The 16593-nt window shown below is 39.8% G+C and overlaps 1 protein-coding gene across 1 annotated transcript in view; it reads left to right on the top strand.

Annotated features, from left to right (window-relative positions):
- The first annotated feature begins 40 nt into the window (after positions 1 to 40).
- ZNF429 (zinc finger protein 429) overlaps positions 41 to 16593 on the top strand; it is a 32170-nt gene continuing 15617 nt past the window's right edge. Inside the window, exon 1 of the mRNA XM_058425770.1 lies at positions 41 to 244. Within this exon, the coding sequence (XP_058281753.1) occupies positions 41 to 244 (204 nt within the window). The remainder of the gene's footprint in view (positions 245 to 16593) is intronic.

The raw sequence follows: 16593 nt of genomic DNA, 5'->3' as shown, positions 1-16593 counted from the left end.
CCTGAATTTTTAAACAGTAGCTCAGAAGCATAGAAGGCCCATGGGGTTTGTGACTGGCATCTCCAGTAAGGACAATGTTGTGGGACTGAGCCCTGAATCAGGGTCTGTGCTGACTCTGGGTGGTGTCAGAATTCAAATGTTAGACATTGAGTTGCTGTTGGAGAATTGCTTGGTGTTAAGCGAACTACAGATTTGGTGCCAGAAGAAAGATATCACAGAGGCCTGTCCTGGAATAAAACTCTTGGTATCTGGAAATGGGAGGCTCTGCTCTCCTGTACACAGGCTTTCACACTGCCCATTGTCCTGTGATTCCAGGTGTCCTCTTAGGGTAAGAGAGGATGAAAGAGGGAACGATCTCTGATGACAGACCCCCTTTTCCTGCAGCTGCCACCACGTGATTCCCACCCACTCACATACACACCCACTAGACATTGACATGTCCACATCCCTCCCAGGATGAGGCGCCACCCTCAGGAACTTCACCACAGCATTTTTGATCCCAGTGTTCCTTCCCAGAAATGCACAAAACTGTCTACAAGTGTCCTGGAATATTCCTACTCCCAGACACAATCTGCAACAGCAACCTCTTTTTCTCCACCAACTTAGGGTTCTGGGCCACCTGTTCGTAATCTCGTCTGCCTCCATGGACCTAGAAATAAATCAGTACAGCCCCACCTGGGCCACTATCTGTAGCACAAACCAGTCTTTTCACCTACATAGCACTCTCCCCAACTAATAGAACTTTTTTCCTTTTAAATTTTATTTTTGGTCTAGGGGTACACATGCAGGTTTATCATATAGATAAAATTGTGTCATGGAAGTTTAGTGTAGATTATTTTGTCACAGGTACTAAGCATAGCATCAAACAGGTATTGTTTCTGAATCTCTTTGTCCTCCCACCCTCCAACCTCAACTAGGCCTCAGTGCTTCTTGTTCCTCTCTTTGTGTCCATGTCTGCTTGTTATTTAGCTCTTATAAATGAGAACATGCATTTGGTTTCTTGTTTCTGCATTAGTTTTCTAAGGATAATGGGTTTCACCTCCATTCATGTTGCTGCAAAGGACATGATCTTGTTCTTTTTTTTTTAAAAATAACCACACAGCATTCCATGATGTTTATATACCATGTATATTTTATACACACACACACACACATGCGCACACACACACACACACATATATATATATTATTTTATTTTATTTTTGAGATGGAGTCTAGGTCTGTTACCCAGGCTGGAGTGCAGTTTTGCAATCTGGGCTCATTGCAACCTCCACCTCCCAGATTCAAGTGATTTCTCCTGCCTCAGCCTCCTGAGTAGCTGGGATCACAGGCATGCACCACCACACCCAGCTAATTTTTGTATTTTTAGTAGAGACGGGGTTTTGACATATTGGCCAGGCTTGTCTCGAACTCCTGACCTCAAGTGATCCACCCACCTCAGCCTCCCAAAGTGCTGGGATTACAGGCATGAGCCACTGTGCCTGGCCACCATATATATTTTTATTTTTTTAAATTATTTTGTTTTATTTCATTTTATTTTTTGAGATGGAGTCTTGCTCTGTCACCCAGGCTGGAGTGCAGTGGCGTGATCCCCGCTCACTGCAGCCTCCACCTCCCAGGTTCAAGCGATTCTCCTGCCTCAGCTTCCCAAGTAGCTGGGATTACAGGTGTGCACCACCACGCTTGTCTAATTTTTGTATTTTTAGTAGAGACAGGGTTTCTCCATGTTGGCCAGACTGGTCTCGAACTCCTGACCTGAAGTGATCCCCCTGCCTTGGCCTCCCAAAGTGCTGGGATTACAACTGTGAGCCACTGTGCCTGGCCTTTTTTTTTTTTTCTTTTTTACTTTTTTATAGTAGCCATTCTGACTGATGTGAGATGGTATCTCACTGTGATTTTTCTTTGCATTTCACTACTGATTAGTGATAAGAAAGAAATACTCATCAAATGCTCGTTAGCCACATGTATATCTTCTTTAGAAATGCATCTGTTCATGTTTTTTGCCTACTTTTTAATAGGGTTGTTTTTTCTTGTAAATTTAAGTTCCTTTTGAATTCTGGATATTAGACCTTTGTCAGAAGCATAGTTTGCAAATATTTTCTTTTATTCTGTAGATTGTCTGTTTACTCTGATTTTGTGTGTGTGTGTGGTTTTTTTTGTTTTTTGTTTTTTGCTGTGAAAAAGCTCTTTAATTAGGTCGCATTCATCAATTTTTGCTTTTGTTGCAATTGCTTTTGGTATCTTCATCATAAAACTTTGCCAGTTCCTATGTCTAGAATGGTGTTTCCTAGGTCATCTTCCAGTATTTTTTATTTAAGTCTTTAATTCATCTTGAGTATATTTTTGTATGTGGTGTAAGAAAGGGGTGCTGTTTCAGTCTTCTGCATAGTGTTAGCTAGTTATTCTAGCACCGTTTATTAAACAAAATTCTTCTGATGTTCCTCTTGTCAGCTTTGTCAAACATCAGATGGTCATAGGTGTGCAGCGTTATTTCTGGGCTCTCTATTCTGTGGCATTGGTCTATGAGTTTGCTTTTGTACCAGTACCATGCTGCTTTGGTTTCTATCACCCTGTAATATAGTTTGAAGTTGGGTAAAGTGATGCAATGCCTGCAGCTTTGTTTTTTGTTTTTTTTTTATTTTATTATTATTTTTTATTTTATGGAGACCTAGTCTCACTTGATTCCCCAGGCTGGAGTGCAGTGGAGCAATCTTGGCTCACTGCAACCTCTGCCTCTGCCTCCTGGGTTCAAGAGATTTTTCTGCCTCAGCCCCCCGAGTAGCTGGGACTGCAAGCATGTGCCACTATGCCCTGCTATCATTATTATTATTATTATTGTATTTTTAGTAGAGACGGGGTTTCACCGTGTTAGCCAGGATGGCTTCAATCTCCTGACCTTGTGATCCGCCCGCCTCAGCCTCCCAAGGTGCTGGGATTACAGGCGTGAGCCACTGTGCCCAGCCGCTTTGTTCTTTTTGCTTAGGATTGCATTGGCTATTTGGGCTTTTTTTGTTGTTCCATATGAATTTAAAAATAGTTTTTAGTTGTGTTAAGAATGTTTTTGGTAGTTTGATAGAAATGGCATTATTTCTGTGTATTTCTTTGAGCAGTATGGTTATTTTAATGATACTGATTTTTTTCTGTCCATGAGCATAAAATAGTTTTTGATTTGTTCGTGTCAGTTCTGACTTCTTTAAGAAGTGTTTTGTAGTTCTTGTTGTGGAGACTTCTCACCACCCTGGTTAGCTGTATTTCTAGATATTCTATTCTTTTTGTGGCAGTTGTGAATGGAATTGTGTTTTTGATTTGGTTTTTGGCTCGGATATTGTTGATGTGCCGAGATGCTACTGATTTTTTACATATATTTTGTATCCTGAAACTTTGCTGAAGTTGTTTTTCAGTCTAAAGAGCTTTTGCACCAAGACTATAGGATTTTCTAAATACAGAATCATGTCATCTGCAAACAGGGTTACTTTCATTTCCTCTCTTCCTGTTGGGATGCCTTTTATTTATTTCTCTTGCATGATTGCTCTGGCCAGGACTTCCAATTCTATGTTGAATAAAAGTAGTGAGAGAAGTCATCCTTTTCTTGTGCCAGTTTTTAAGAAGAAATGCTTCCAGCCTGCATCCATTCAGCAGGTTGGCTGTGGATTTGTCACAGATACCTTACTATTTTGAACTATGTACCTTCAATGCCTAGTTTGTTGAGGGTTCTAAACATGAAGAATGTTACATTTTATTGAAAGGTTTATCTACGTGTGTTGAGATAATCTTGTGTGTTTTGTCTTTAGTTCTGTTTATGTGATGAATCACGTTTATTGACTTGTGTATGTTGAACCAGCCTTGCATCCCAGGGATAAAGCCTACTTGATCATAGCAGATTAGCTTGTTGATGTGCTGCTGGATTCAATTTTACAGTATTTCATTGAGGATTTTTGCATCAGTGTTCATGAGGAATTTTTGCCTGAGTTTTCTTTTTTCGTTTTATCTTTGCCAGGTTTTGGTATCAGAATGATGCTGTTACTATATAATGAGCGGGGGAAGAGTTTCTTCTCAATTTTTTGTAGTAGTTTTAGGAAGTATAATACCAGCTTTTCTTTGTACATCTAGTAGAATTCAGCTGTGGATCTGTGGGTCCTGGGCTTTTTTTTGGCTGGTAGGCTATTTACTAATTCAATTTTGGAGCTTGTTATTGTTCTGTTCTGGGCTCCAATTTCTTTTTGTTTGGTATTGGAAGAATGTATTTGCCCAGAAATTTATCCATTTCTTTTTTTTTTTTTTTTATTTTTGAGACGGAGTCTTTCTCTGTCCCCCAGGCTGGAGTGCACTGGCACGATCGCGGCTCACTGCAAGCTCTGCCTCCCGGGTTCACGCCATTCTCCTGCCTCAGCCTCCCGAGTAGCTGGGATTACAGGCGCCCGCCACCATGCCCGGCTAATTTTTTGTATTTTTAGTAGAGACGGGGTTTCACCGTGTTAGCCAGGATGGTCTTGATCTCCTGACCTCGTGATCCGCCCGCCTCGGCCTCCCAAAGTGCTGGGATTACAGGCTTGAGCCACTGCGCCCGGCCTATCCATTTCTTTTAGATTTTTTTTTTAGTTTGTGTGTATAGAGATGTTTATAGTAGACTTCAGTAGTTATTTGTATTTTTGTGGGGTCAGTAGTAATGACCCGTTTGTCATTTCCTTTTTTTTTTGAGATGGAGTCTTGCTCTGTCACCCAGGCTGGAGTACAGTGGCTTGATCTCAGCTCACTGCAAGCTCCGCCTCCCAGGTTCACACCATTCACCTGCCTCTGCCTCCCGAGTAGCTGGGACTACAGGCACCCACCACCATGCCTGGCTAATTTTTTTTTTATTTTATTTTTAGTAGAGACAGGGTTTCACCATGTTAGCCAGGATGGTCTGTATCTCCTGACCTTGTGATCCACCCACCTTGGCTCCCAAAGTGCTGGGATTACAGGTGTTGTCGTTTCTTATTGTGTTTATTTGAATCTTCTTACTTCACTAATCTTGCTAGTTGTTTATCTTATTGATTTATTTAAAATATTTAACTCCTGGATTTCTTGATCTTTTGTATGACTTTTTATGTCTAAATCTTCTTCAGTTCTGATCTGATTTTGGTTATTTCTTGTCTTCTGCTAGCTCAGGGGCTGGTTTGCTCTTGCTTCTCTTAATAGTTTTATTTATGATGTTAGGTTGTTAAATTGAGATCTTTCTACCTTTTTGATGTGAGCATTTAGTGCTGTAAATTCTCCTTTTAACACCACATTAGCTATGTTGGAGAGATTCTGGTGTGTTGTATCACTGTTCTCATTTGTTTTAAAGAACTTCTTGATTTGTGCCTTAATTTCATTATTTACCCAAAAGTCATTCAGATGAAGGTTGTTTAATTTTCATGTAATTGCGTGTTTTCAAGTGTTTTTCTTTGTATTGAATTATATCATTTTTTTTCTTTTTTTTGAGACGGAGTCTTGCTCTGTTGCCCAGGCTGGAGTGCATGGCACCATCTCGGCTCACTGCAACTTCCACCTCCCGGGTTCAAGTGATTCTCTTGCCTCAGCCTCCTGAGTAGCTGGGACTACATACGTGCGCCACCACGCCTGGCTAATTTTTTTTTTTTTATTTTTAGTAGAGATAGGGTTTCACTGTGTTAGCCAGGATAGTCTCAATCTCCTGACATCGTGATCTGCCTGCCTCAGGCTCCCAAAGTGCTGGGATTACAGGCATGAGACATCGTGCCCAGCCCTGAATTATATATTTATCTTTATCAAGTTGTGGTCTAAGTGAGCATTTGATATGATTTTGGGATTATTGAATTTCGCTGAGGATTGTTGTGTTTCTGATTGCGTGGTCAGTTTTAGAGTATGTGACACATGGTGATGAGAAAGATATATATACTATGTTGGTTTCAGATAAAGAGTTTCATATATGTTTATTAGAATGATTTGGTCAAGTGTTGAGTTTAGGTTCTGATATCTTTGTTAATTTTCTGCCCCAACTGAGGTGGGAAATTAAAGAAAATAAAATTAAAAAGAAAAAGAAACAAGGTTTCTTGTATTAGGCTGACTTATCCTAGAGGCAGTAACAGGCACAGCCCACATCCAGGAAAAGTCTTGATAACACTATCTAATAAGCCAGGGCTGGAAAGAATGTGCTCTGGAGACTCTCCCAGCATTCCCTCAACATAGGGAGAAGAGAAACAAATTTTCCTTTCTCTTATGATTCTGTTTTTCATTTAAGCAGCACAGTGAAGGTCATGAGACGCCTGAGCAGGCCTGGATTGCAGCCACCTAGGCGCCATAGTGAAGGCTATAAGATAAGCCCATGCAAGGCACTAGAGCAAGCCTAGGTAACAGCCATCTGGGCCGCATAGCAAGAGTCATATATAAGTCTGAGTTATAAACCTGCCATAGTATGATTAACTGCTTTTGTTCTGTTTCTGTATCCTTGCTTTCACATCACTATGCTTTGTGCCACTGTAGGCTTGTTTCAAGTTAGCCCACCCCCTTTAGAAGTGTATATAAAAGTTAAATACTGTCTTTGTCCTTGGCCCACTGGGTCTGAGTGCACTCAATAAAATCCTCCTTTTCCACCTATCGGTCTCTCCAGTCTCCTAATTCCCACAACACAGTGATCTAAGTGTCTGTGGAGTGTTGTAGTCTCCTACTATTGTGTCAGAGTCTACATCTCTTTATAGGTCTTCTAAAAACTTACTGTATTCCTGTGCACCCATGAATTTTTTTTTTTTTTTTTTGAGGCAGTTTCACTTTGTTGCCCAGGCTGGAGTGTAGTGGCATGAACTCAGCTCACTGCAACCTCCTGGGTTCAAGCAATACTTGTGCCTCAGCCTACTGAGTAACTGGGATTACAGGCACCTGCCACCATGTTTGGCTGGTTTTTGTTTGTATTTTAGTAGAGATGGAGTTTCACCATCTTGGCCAGGCTGACCTCAAACTCCTGAGCTCAGGCAATCCACCTGCCTCTGCCTCCCAAAGTGCTAGGATTACAGGCATGAGCCACTGCGCCCAGCCAACACCCATGGATGTTTTTAGAACACATTTTTCTCTTCTGCTTTTTCCTTCATAAACATTCTTTCAAGTGTACACAGGGTGCCCAAGGCTACACCTTAGATACCCGAATCGAGTGTCTACTAAAATTCAGATGTCCAAGGGTTCAAGGACATGTCCAGAGACTTGGTGGTTGTAGGAGAAAATATAAATTAAAAATAAGAGGCTTTATTCTCCTACCTGAAAATAATGGAAGATATTTTGTTCTTTTTTCTTAAAGCATTTAGATTATATATAGATACTTTTCTCTGATTTTTGGAAATATATGTAAATCATAGTAACAGCTAAATAAACCATTTGTCATTTTTTTTGATTCAGGGTTGTCTTTCTCTAGCACCTCATAACCATTGCTTTGGGAAAGGTTTTATTTTATTTTTTCATTTTTAGTCTTGTAAAGTAGACACAGAGTTCTTTAGATTAAAGCTTATTTTAAGAGTACACAAAAGTTGAGCACAAAGATAATAAAGACTAGAAAATACTAAGTTCCTTTGAGAGAAAAGTGATTATCCAAGGTAATTATCTGATATTTTCAGTCCGAAGTACTTACACAGAAAAAGCAAGAACAGTTCAGTGTATAAACTGAAAAGTGGAGTCTGTAGTTGTACTTTGGTTTCTATTTATTACTTCAGAACAATTAACATAGTTATTATGTGTAGTGTTTGTCAGCAACCTGCATTCATATTAATTAAATAGCATTTTCTATAATAGTATGAATATAAGGCCACAATATTTACTTTGAATACCTTAAATAGGCACTTCAATATTGTTCTTTTTACTTTTGAAATATAAAGTGTTTTAACTGAATTATAGTTACAGACAATTTTTAAAAGTTCTACAGACATTATGACTAGTACACAAAAATCATTTATACATAGATATTTGTATCTGACATCCAAAGAAAACTCACTACAAAATTGTTACAGTAGATATTCGTCTGAAATGCTTATTAATTTCTCCAAAAGGACTAATTATATGTGAGCATGGTTTCAGTGTCTTATTTCACTAAATTTGAATGCTGCTATTACAGGACAAATCAACATGATGAGTGATATGGCCACCCAAAACCATAATAGCTCTTTAGTTAGCTACGTTTCAATCTCAAATACATTCCACTATATAAACAAAGTCAGGTTCCAATTCTTATCAAAAAGCTCTAGTGGAAGTTGTCACATGTATTTCAAAATAGATCCCCCATTCGATGGCTAGGAGATAAGAGAGCAACAGACATGTAAGAAAAACCTTATGAAATTCTACTGTGAGCCGGGCGCGGTGGCTCACGCTTGTAATCCCAGCACTTTGGGAGGCCGAGGCAGGCGGATCACGAGGTCAGGAGATCAAGACCACGATGAAGGCCGGGCGCGGTGGCTCAAGCCTGTAATCCCAGCACTTTGGGAGGCTGAGGCGGGCGGATCACGAGGTCAGGAGATCGAGACCATCCTGGCTAACACGGTGAAACCCCGTCTCTACTAAAAATACAAAAAATTAGCCGGGTGTGTTGGCGGGCACCTGTAGTCCCAGCTACTCGGGAGGCTGAGGCAGGAGAATGGCGTGAACCCGGGAGGCGGAGCTTGCAGTGAGCCGAGATCGTGCCACTGCACTCCAGCCTGGGGCACAGAGCAAGACTCCGTCTCAAAAAGAGAATATGCCTTTTTTTCATAATGTCATTTTCTCATGTGACAATAGTGTCATTTTTGGTTTTTTCAGAGAATTCCTTTTAGAGTAATATCTTGTATCTAATCTGAGTTTTCTTCTTAAGATGCTTTTAACTTACTTTGTTCTCAGTAGAATCTTGCTGAGATGGAGAACTGTTTTTCTCTCTAATGCTTTCGGTGTCTGTTTCAGAGGCCTGTTAATATCCTCTGGTTTGTGTGAATTAGGTGAGCTGTCACAGTGAGAACTCTTGGAGCATCTACACTTATCCAGGAAATCCAGCAGTATTTTTTAATGTCACAATTATAACTAGAAACTGAAGCTGAAACACTGCTCCCATTCCCATTGGTATGAAGGCACCATTCTACCCAGGAGGCTTACAGGATCTCCTCTTGCATCTCAGGCTTTACTCTCTGATGCGGCACTGGAGTGCTGCTATGGCAGTTGGGGTTCATGTATGATGTGAGCTGCCAGCTGTGAGCCCTGTGCTGTGAGCTGTGTTTCAGTGGCAGATGGTAGGAGTCAAGAGAGGACACTGGCCATCAGGAGAGGGTAAGCAGGAGTGCTCTAGCCCAGTGCTTAGGAAGTAGAGGAGCCATTGCTTTAAAATGTAAATAGCCAAAAAGATAGCACCCCATTCAGTCATTTCTGCAGGAGAGTGAGAGCCTACCTTCAGCAGGCACCTGGTTTCAAGTTGGAACATTGCCTCTGGTTGTGAAGATATGAAAAGTTTATTTTGTCATTGAATGTAACCCATTGGCATGCACAGATGGCCTCTCAAATTACCAGGTGAATTTAGGATAAACTGTATGACATGGTGCTATAAGTTCTTCCACTTGTGGACTAATTATAATGACTATTTTTCTGTCTTTGCAGTCTCTTAAGCAAATTGGCTGTGGTGCATGTCACATTCTGGTTTACTTGTGTATAAAAACTCTTTTGTTCTATCATTATGGAGTTTCTCTGCAGCTGGATACTATTTTTCTTTTAATTATATTTTCCAAACACTATCTAGAATTACCATACATGATATAAACATATTAGGTGCCAGCCAGGCTTTACTCTAGAGGGTACTTTTCCTCTCAGGCTTCCAGTCAACTCACAATTGTGCTGCAAAGTGCATGCTGTCACTGGGCACCTCTAATCCCAGCACTTTGGGAGGCCAAGATGGGCAGATCACCTTGAGGTCAGGAGTTTGAGACCAGCCTGGCCAACATGGTGAAACCCTGTCTCTAAAAAAATACAAAAATTAGCCGGGCATGATGGCAGGTGCCTGTAATCCTAGCTACTTGGAGGCCGAGACAGGAGAATCGCTTGAACCCAGGAGGCAGAGGTTACAGTGAGCTGAGATCATGCCACTGCACTCCAGCCTGCGTGACAGAGTGAGACTCCATCTCAAAAAAAAAAAAAAAAGTGAACATTGGAGTAGAGTATTCTTGTCCTTCCTCTTACCCAAGAGCTAGCAAATCAGGACGGATGATCCAGGTTCTGGAGCTCCTCCAGGGCAGTTCCATTTTCTATTTAGAATGAGCCTGAGTCTCTTCTGCCTTTCTTATTATTGGGCCATCAGCACAGGGTCACTGGGAACCCTCTCTCAATTAGCTAGGTATATTTCAGACATTTGATGATGTCCAGAGCAGAACCGTGTCAGGATGATAAGAGTGGTTAATTCCGCTCCTGTTTCAGTATAAGAGAAATGAATCATTTTGTGTTTGTTTCTTTCCTCATACAAGAGACGTGTTTGGTTGGTACCCAGATGAGAGTTTCTCTAGTTTTCTGGTACTTTGGGTAAAAGACAAGGAGGAGGTCTGGAGACTCAAGCAGATAAACTAATTGGTTCATTAATATGACCATTGGAAAAAAAATGAAGCAGTCATGGTCCCTACCATCCAAAAACTCTTGGTTTAGACTATCAACTGGATAAATGGTTGAATGAAGCATCATATGGTTGGTACAATGAATAGGTGTGTGCAAAAAAACTTGGGCTTTATCTGGGCCACTTTCTTTACATTGTTGTGACTTCTGATGTCATCAGCTGAAGAGATATTTATGGACAGAAGAGTTTTTATTATTATTTCTATTTTTCTTACCTTGTTAAGAATACATATTTATCTTCTAATAAAATTACCCTAGAAAACCTTAAGAGATTTGCTTAAATTGCTTATTAGTATATGTTATAAAATTGACAGGACAGTAGCTAAAGAAAATTAAAATTACACAAACTCTGGAATTTAAATTTTTCTTAGGTAAGTCTAGGAAAAACAGAACTGGAAGTACCCCCAGTGGCATAGAGAACAGAATTCTACACAGGGTCCACTCTGGCCCAGTTCTGTTCAGATTCACCCTTTTTGGATGCCTTATTTTGGTCTGGCCCCACTCTGGAGTCTTGCTCACAGAACTCATTAGAAGAGATCAGAGTTTTGGGTGGTACATTTTGCTACCTTTCTGGAGCTGGTGCTCTGATTTCGTGAAACTCAAAAGCAGATAAATGGAAAAAAGTATGTATTTTTAATTTTTTAATTTTTATTAAAATCAGTGCTTGCCAAGACATTCCATTTAGCAACTTGGTTTCTATTCCTGCAGATCCAGTAGTTGCTCCACAAGTCACAATAAATTAAATGTAAACACAATAAAAATTCCTCTAAACTACATTAAACTCTTAATTTCTTTATTCCTCTCATCTATCTATATTTAGCTTTTATTCTATACATTTTATTTTTTAAATATCAATGACAGAGAAACAGAAAAATTAAAATTCTGAGTCCTTTATCTAAATCCTGGGAATTATTAAACACTTAGTACCAGCTCCCAGGGCGTCATGAGGATGAAATCACATAGTATGTTATGCCCATAGTATGTTATGCCCAGCACAGTGCTCTTTAACATACTCTTGAGCACATAGTACCTGCTTAACAAACATTGCATTAGTACCTGTGCACATGCTATTTTTCAAATGCAAACTCATTCAGACACTGCTGCCTTCTGTTTGTTCTGTAAACTTTATTTTACTTTTTTTTTTTCAGGTTTTTGAGAAGCTAATTTGTTATGAAAAGAGAGGTTTCTTCACTTTGACTTTTTTTTTCCATAAGTCACTGGTGTACAGGTGGTATTTGGTTACATGCGTAAGTTCTTTAGTGGTTATTTGTGAGATTTTGGTGCATCCATCACCCAAGCAGTTTACACTGCACCCATTTGTAGTCTTCTATCCCTTGCCGTGCTCCCACTCTTCCCCCCAAGTCCCCAAAGTCCATTGTACCATTCCTATGCTTTGTGTTTTCATAGTTTAGCTCCCACATATCAGTGAGAATAGAAAACCTTTTATCTGAGGAATGCAAATCCTCTTGTTAGGTCGGATCAAAAGTTATTGTGGTTTTACCGTTTAATGTAACGGCAAAAACCACAATTACATTTGCACCAACCTAATAGTTGTCAAACTCAGACATTAAAATGAGAACACAATTATGTCTTTCTCTCCTCTTTGAACTATGTAGTTATCTCTTGAAACTGTTTACTATTGCCACCAGTGGCTATAAATTAAACTAATAGTGCCACACTGGACACTATAACCCATACTCTAAACCTTAACGATGTATACCCAATTAATAATCAATTATAATCAATTTTTTTCTGTAAATAAATAATTTCTGACAGACAACCTTGTATCAGCCCACTTTGGGGTGTCTCTCAGATCCTGCAGGAGCAGTCCGCTTCCTTCAGATGGTCTATGGGTCCTCTTGGGATTGCTAGTTTGTTCTGGAGCTAAAATTCACACTGTGAACCTCCACACACTTCTCTGTCCAAGTCGGAGCTGCAATCTAGTCCTGCCTCCCATCCGCCATGACTGAGCCCATTCCACTTTGGCCCTTTAAGTAAGTAGGCCACCTGTTCTGTAAACTTTAAAGTGTCAGCAAAGAATATGATACTTTAGTGTACAGATGAGTTGTCTTCATTTGTATCAGAAGTTTTTGTGTTGTGACAAGAGTCCTGAGTGGAAGGGACTCTGTGCTGTGCCTGCTTTGTCTAATACTAATGATGAGCCCAGGGGGAGTAACATCAGCACTGATGGGACTTGTTTAAAACACCCATTTTGGATCCTTTTCATACCTGCAGAATCACATTATGTAGAATGGGGTCAAAATTACCAAGTGATTTATAAGCTCATTACAGCTTGAGGGGCAATGCTTGGCCAAGTGGTTATCAGCTGGGGTTTCTAATTAGAATTCCACAGTCAATTTGCAAAAATCTGTTTACTTGTGCCCTTTCAACAGGTTCTGTATAGAAGCATCCATGTTGTTTTAATTAAGTGCCTCATGTGATTCTAAGGTGAGGCCAGAATCAAGTATGAAAGCTTCAAGACACATTCATGAGAGTTGTTCCACCTTTGCACTAAAGGGTGGTTACAGGGCCTGTTCTGTTTGGGTTTGGTAGGGACAGGGCAGTGCGGTCCATACTGCCAATATTGTAGCAGAAACTGCTGTTTTCTGTGGCAGGGGAGGGCACCTGAGGACAGGAAAGAAGAAATGTATCTCCATGGAGCAGTGCATTGTTCTCTCTAAATGTCCTCTGTTATTAAGAACAGAAATGGGTGGACTTTTTTTGCAAGTCTTGGTTCTTCCGCCTGTGGGTGTGGTGGTAGCAGGTAAACAGGTGCTGCTGACATTTTAAAAGGCATATTCTCAAGATGCAGGTGTAATTTGTTTGGAGAATGTCATCTGAGCAGGAATTTCAGAGAAACTGGAAAAAAGAATAAATGGCAATTTTTCAGTTAATCATGTCCCAGATCAAGAGCTGTGTCCACTCTGCCTCCTGGACTGTCATGCATTTAGTACTTGCAAGCCTTACTTCTCTACTTGTATTTTTCCTCCCTAATGAGTTTAACTACTTTTTAAAATTCTTATGATAGTCAAGGGTCTCTGAAAAATATTTCCTTCCTACATACCAGATCTTTCTCTACATTCTCTACATCATAGCTTTTTATATGCCATGCAGAATTCTCACCAAGATTATAAATTAATCTGCAATATTAAAAATGTTCCCTTGTGGCTGTGAAACATGAGGTGTGGGTACTCAAGGTTTCTATTGGGGAAAGGTGGGGGTCCTCAGTAAAGATGGAGAACATGTAATGTTGAGGTTCCATCTGTGTTCTCCATTGCCTTTATGCAGAACAGGATTTTAAAAATGCTTATTTAAACAGGATGGCATTTATTATCCAGAAAGTTCTAAAATACATATATATATATTAGGAGGTACCTGTTCTCTAGAGTGCTAAAAAAAGACTACTTTAAATCACTATTAAAAATTACAGAACACTTGGCCAGGCACAGTGGCTCACACCTGTAATCTTAACACTTTGGGAGGCCGCAGTGGGTGGGTAACTTGAGGTCAGGAGTTCAAAACCAGTCTGACCAACATGGTGAAATCCCACCTCTACTAAAAATACAAAAATTAGCCGGGTATGGTGGCAGGCGCCTGTAATCCTAGCTACTGTGGAGGCTGAGGAAAGAGAATCGCTTGAACCCAGGAGGTGGAGGTTGCAGTGAGCAGATATCATGCCATTACACTCCAGCCTAGGCAACAGAGTGAGACTCTGTCTCAAAAAAAAAAAAGGAAAAAAAAATTTACAGAACCCATGAGTTATCAGTATCTTAAACTTTGAATAAAACTGACTTTCCTTTATGGTTAAATTCAGACTGTAATTTACTTTTAGGTAGCAATATCACATCAGCGAGGCTATGTCTTTCTGTATGCACCAGCGCATCATAAAATTTGTCCTAGTGCAGTTGATGTTAGTGATTCACTTGGTTAAAGAACTCTCTGACAGACTATTTTACTATAGAGTTGATTATTTTTTCTTTATTAACTATCTTTATGCAGCTGATGCCATCACATTTAATCTGGCAGCTGCCCTTCTTCCTTAGGTTTTCTTCACATATATCTGTCTTTGGAAAATGAAAGCTCTCATCTTTGTTTACAGGACAAAAAAACTGGGAAAAACACGGGTTCCTTCATTTACTGAATGTTTGACAAAATATTCTTTTTGGACCAAAAACATTGGCATTACTGGTGAGCTTGTTAGAAATTCAGCAACTCAGACTTTATTCCAGATTTTCTGAAAAAATAATCTGCATTAACAAAATCTTCAGTTCATTGAACACATTAAAATGTGAGAGGTAAATTCTAACTCAACTTGTCTTTTTGATCTGAAAAATATACACAACTCATTCTGTAAGATGTAAACATAAATCAATGTACAAAACTCACAAGCATTCTTGTACACCAATCACAGACAAACAGAGCCAAATCGTGAGTGAACTCCCATTCACAATTGCTTCAAAGAGAATAAAATACCTAGGAATCCAACTTACAAGGGATGTGAAGGACCTCTTCAAGGAGAACTACAAACCACTGCTCAATTAAATAAAAGAGGATACAAACAAATGGAAGAACATTCCATGCTCATGGGTTGGAAGAATCAATATCATGAAAATGGCCATACTGCCCAAGGTAATTTATAGATTCAATGCCATCCCCATCAAGCTACCAATGACTTTCTTCACAGAATTGGAAAAAACTACTTTAAAGTTCATATGGAACCAAAAAAGAGCCCGCATCGCCAAGAAAATCCTAAGCCAAAAGAACAAAGCTGGAGGCATCACGCTACCTGACTTCAAACTATACTACAAGGCTACAGTAACCAAAACAGCATGGTACTGGTACCACAACAGAGACATAGATCAATGGAACAGAACAGAGCCCTCAGAAATGATGCCGCATATCTACAACTATCTGATCTTTGACAAACCTGACAGAAACAAGAAATGGGGAAAGGATTCCCTATTTAATAAATGGTGCTGGGAAAACTGGCTAGCCATATGTAGAAAGCTGCAACTGGATCCCTTCCTTACACCTTATACAAAAATTAATTCAAGATGGATTAAAGACTTATATGTTAGACCTAAAACCATTAAAATCCTACAAGAAAACCTAGGCAATACCATTCAGGACATAGGCGTGGGCAAGGACTTCATGTCTAAAACACCAAAAGCAATGGCAACAAAAGCAAAAATCGACAAATGGGATCTCATTAAACTAAAGAGCTTCTGCACAGCAAAAGAAACTATCATCAGAGTGAACAGGCAACCTACAGAATGGGAGAAAATTTTTGCAACCTACTCATCTGACAAAGGGCTAATATCCAGAATCTACAATGAACTCAAACAAATTTACAAGAAAAAAACAAACAACCCCATCAAAAAGTGGGCGAAGGACATGAACAGATACTTCTCAAAAGAAGACATTTATGCAGCCAAAAAACACATGAAAAAATGCTCATCATCACTGGCCATCAGAGAAATGCAAATCAAAACCACAGTGAGATACCATCTCACACCAGTTAGAATGGCCATCATTAAAAAATCAGGAAACAATAGGTGCTGGAGAGGATGTGGAGAAATAGGAACACTTTTACACTGTTGGTGGGACTGTAAACTAGTTCAACCATTGTGGAAGTCAGTGTGGCGATTCCTCAGGGATCTCGAACTAGAAATACCATTTGACCCAGCCATCCCATTACTGGGTATATACCCAAAGGACTATAAATCATGCTGCTATAAAGACACATGCACACGTATGTTTATTGCAGCACTATTCACAATAGCAAAGAGTTGGAACCAACCCAAATGTCCAACAACGATAGACTGGATTAAGAAAATGTGGCACATATACACCATGGAATACTATGCAGCCATAAAAAATGATGAGTTCATGTCGTTTGTAGGGACATGGATGAAACTGGAAAACATCATTCTCAGTAAACTATCACAAGGACAAAAAACCAAACACCCCATGTTCTCACTCATAGGTGGGAATTGAACA

Source organism: Hylobates moloch, unplaced genomic scaffold, assembly GCF_009828535.3.
Source record: "Hylobates moloch isolate HMO894 unplaced genomic scaffold, HMol_V3 SCAFFOLD_12, whole genome shotgun sequence".
In the NCBI taxonomy this organism is placed as follows: Eukaryota; Metazoa; Chordata; class Mammalia; order Primates; family Hylobatidae; genus Hylobates; species Hylobates moloch.
This window is presented reverse-complemented; position numbering and strand designations above follow the sequence as displayed.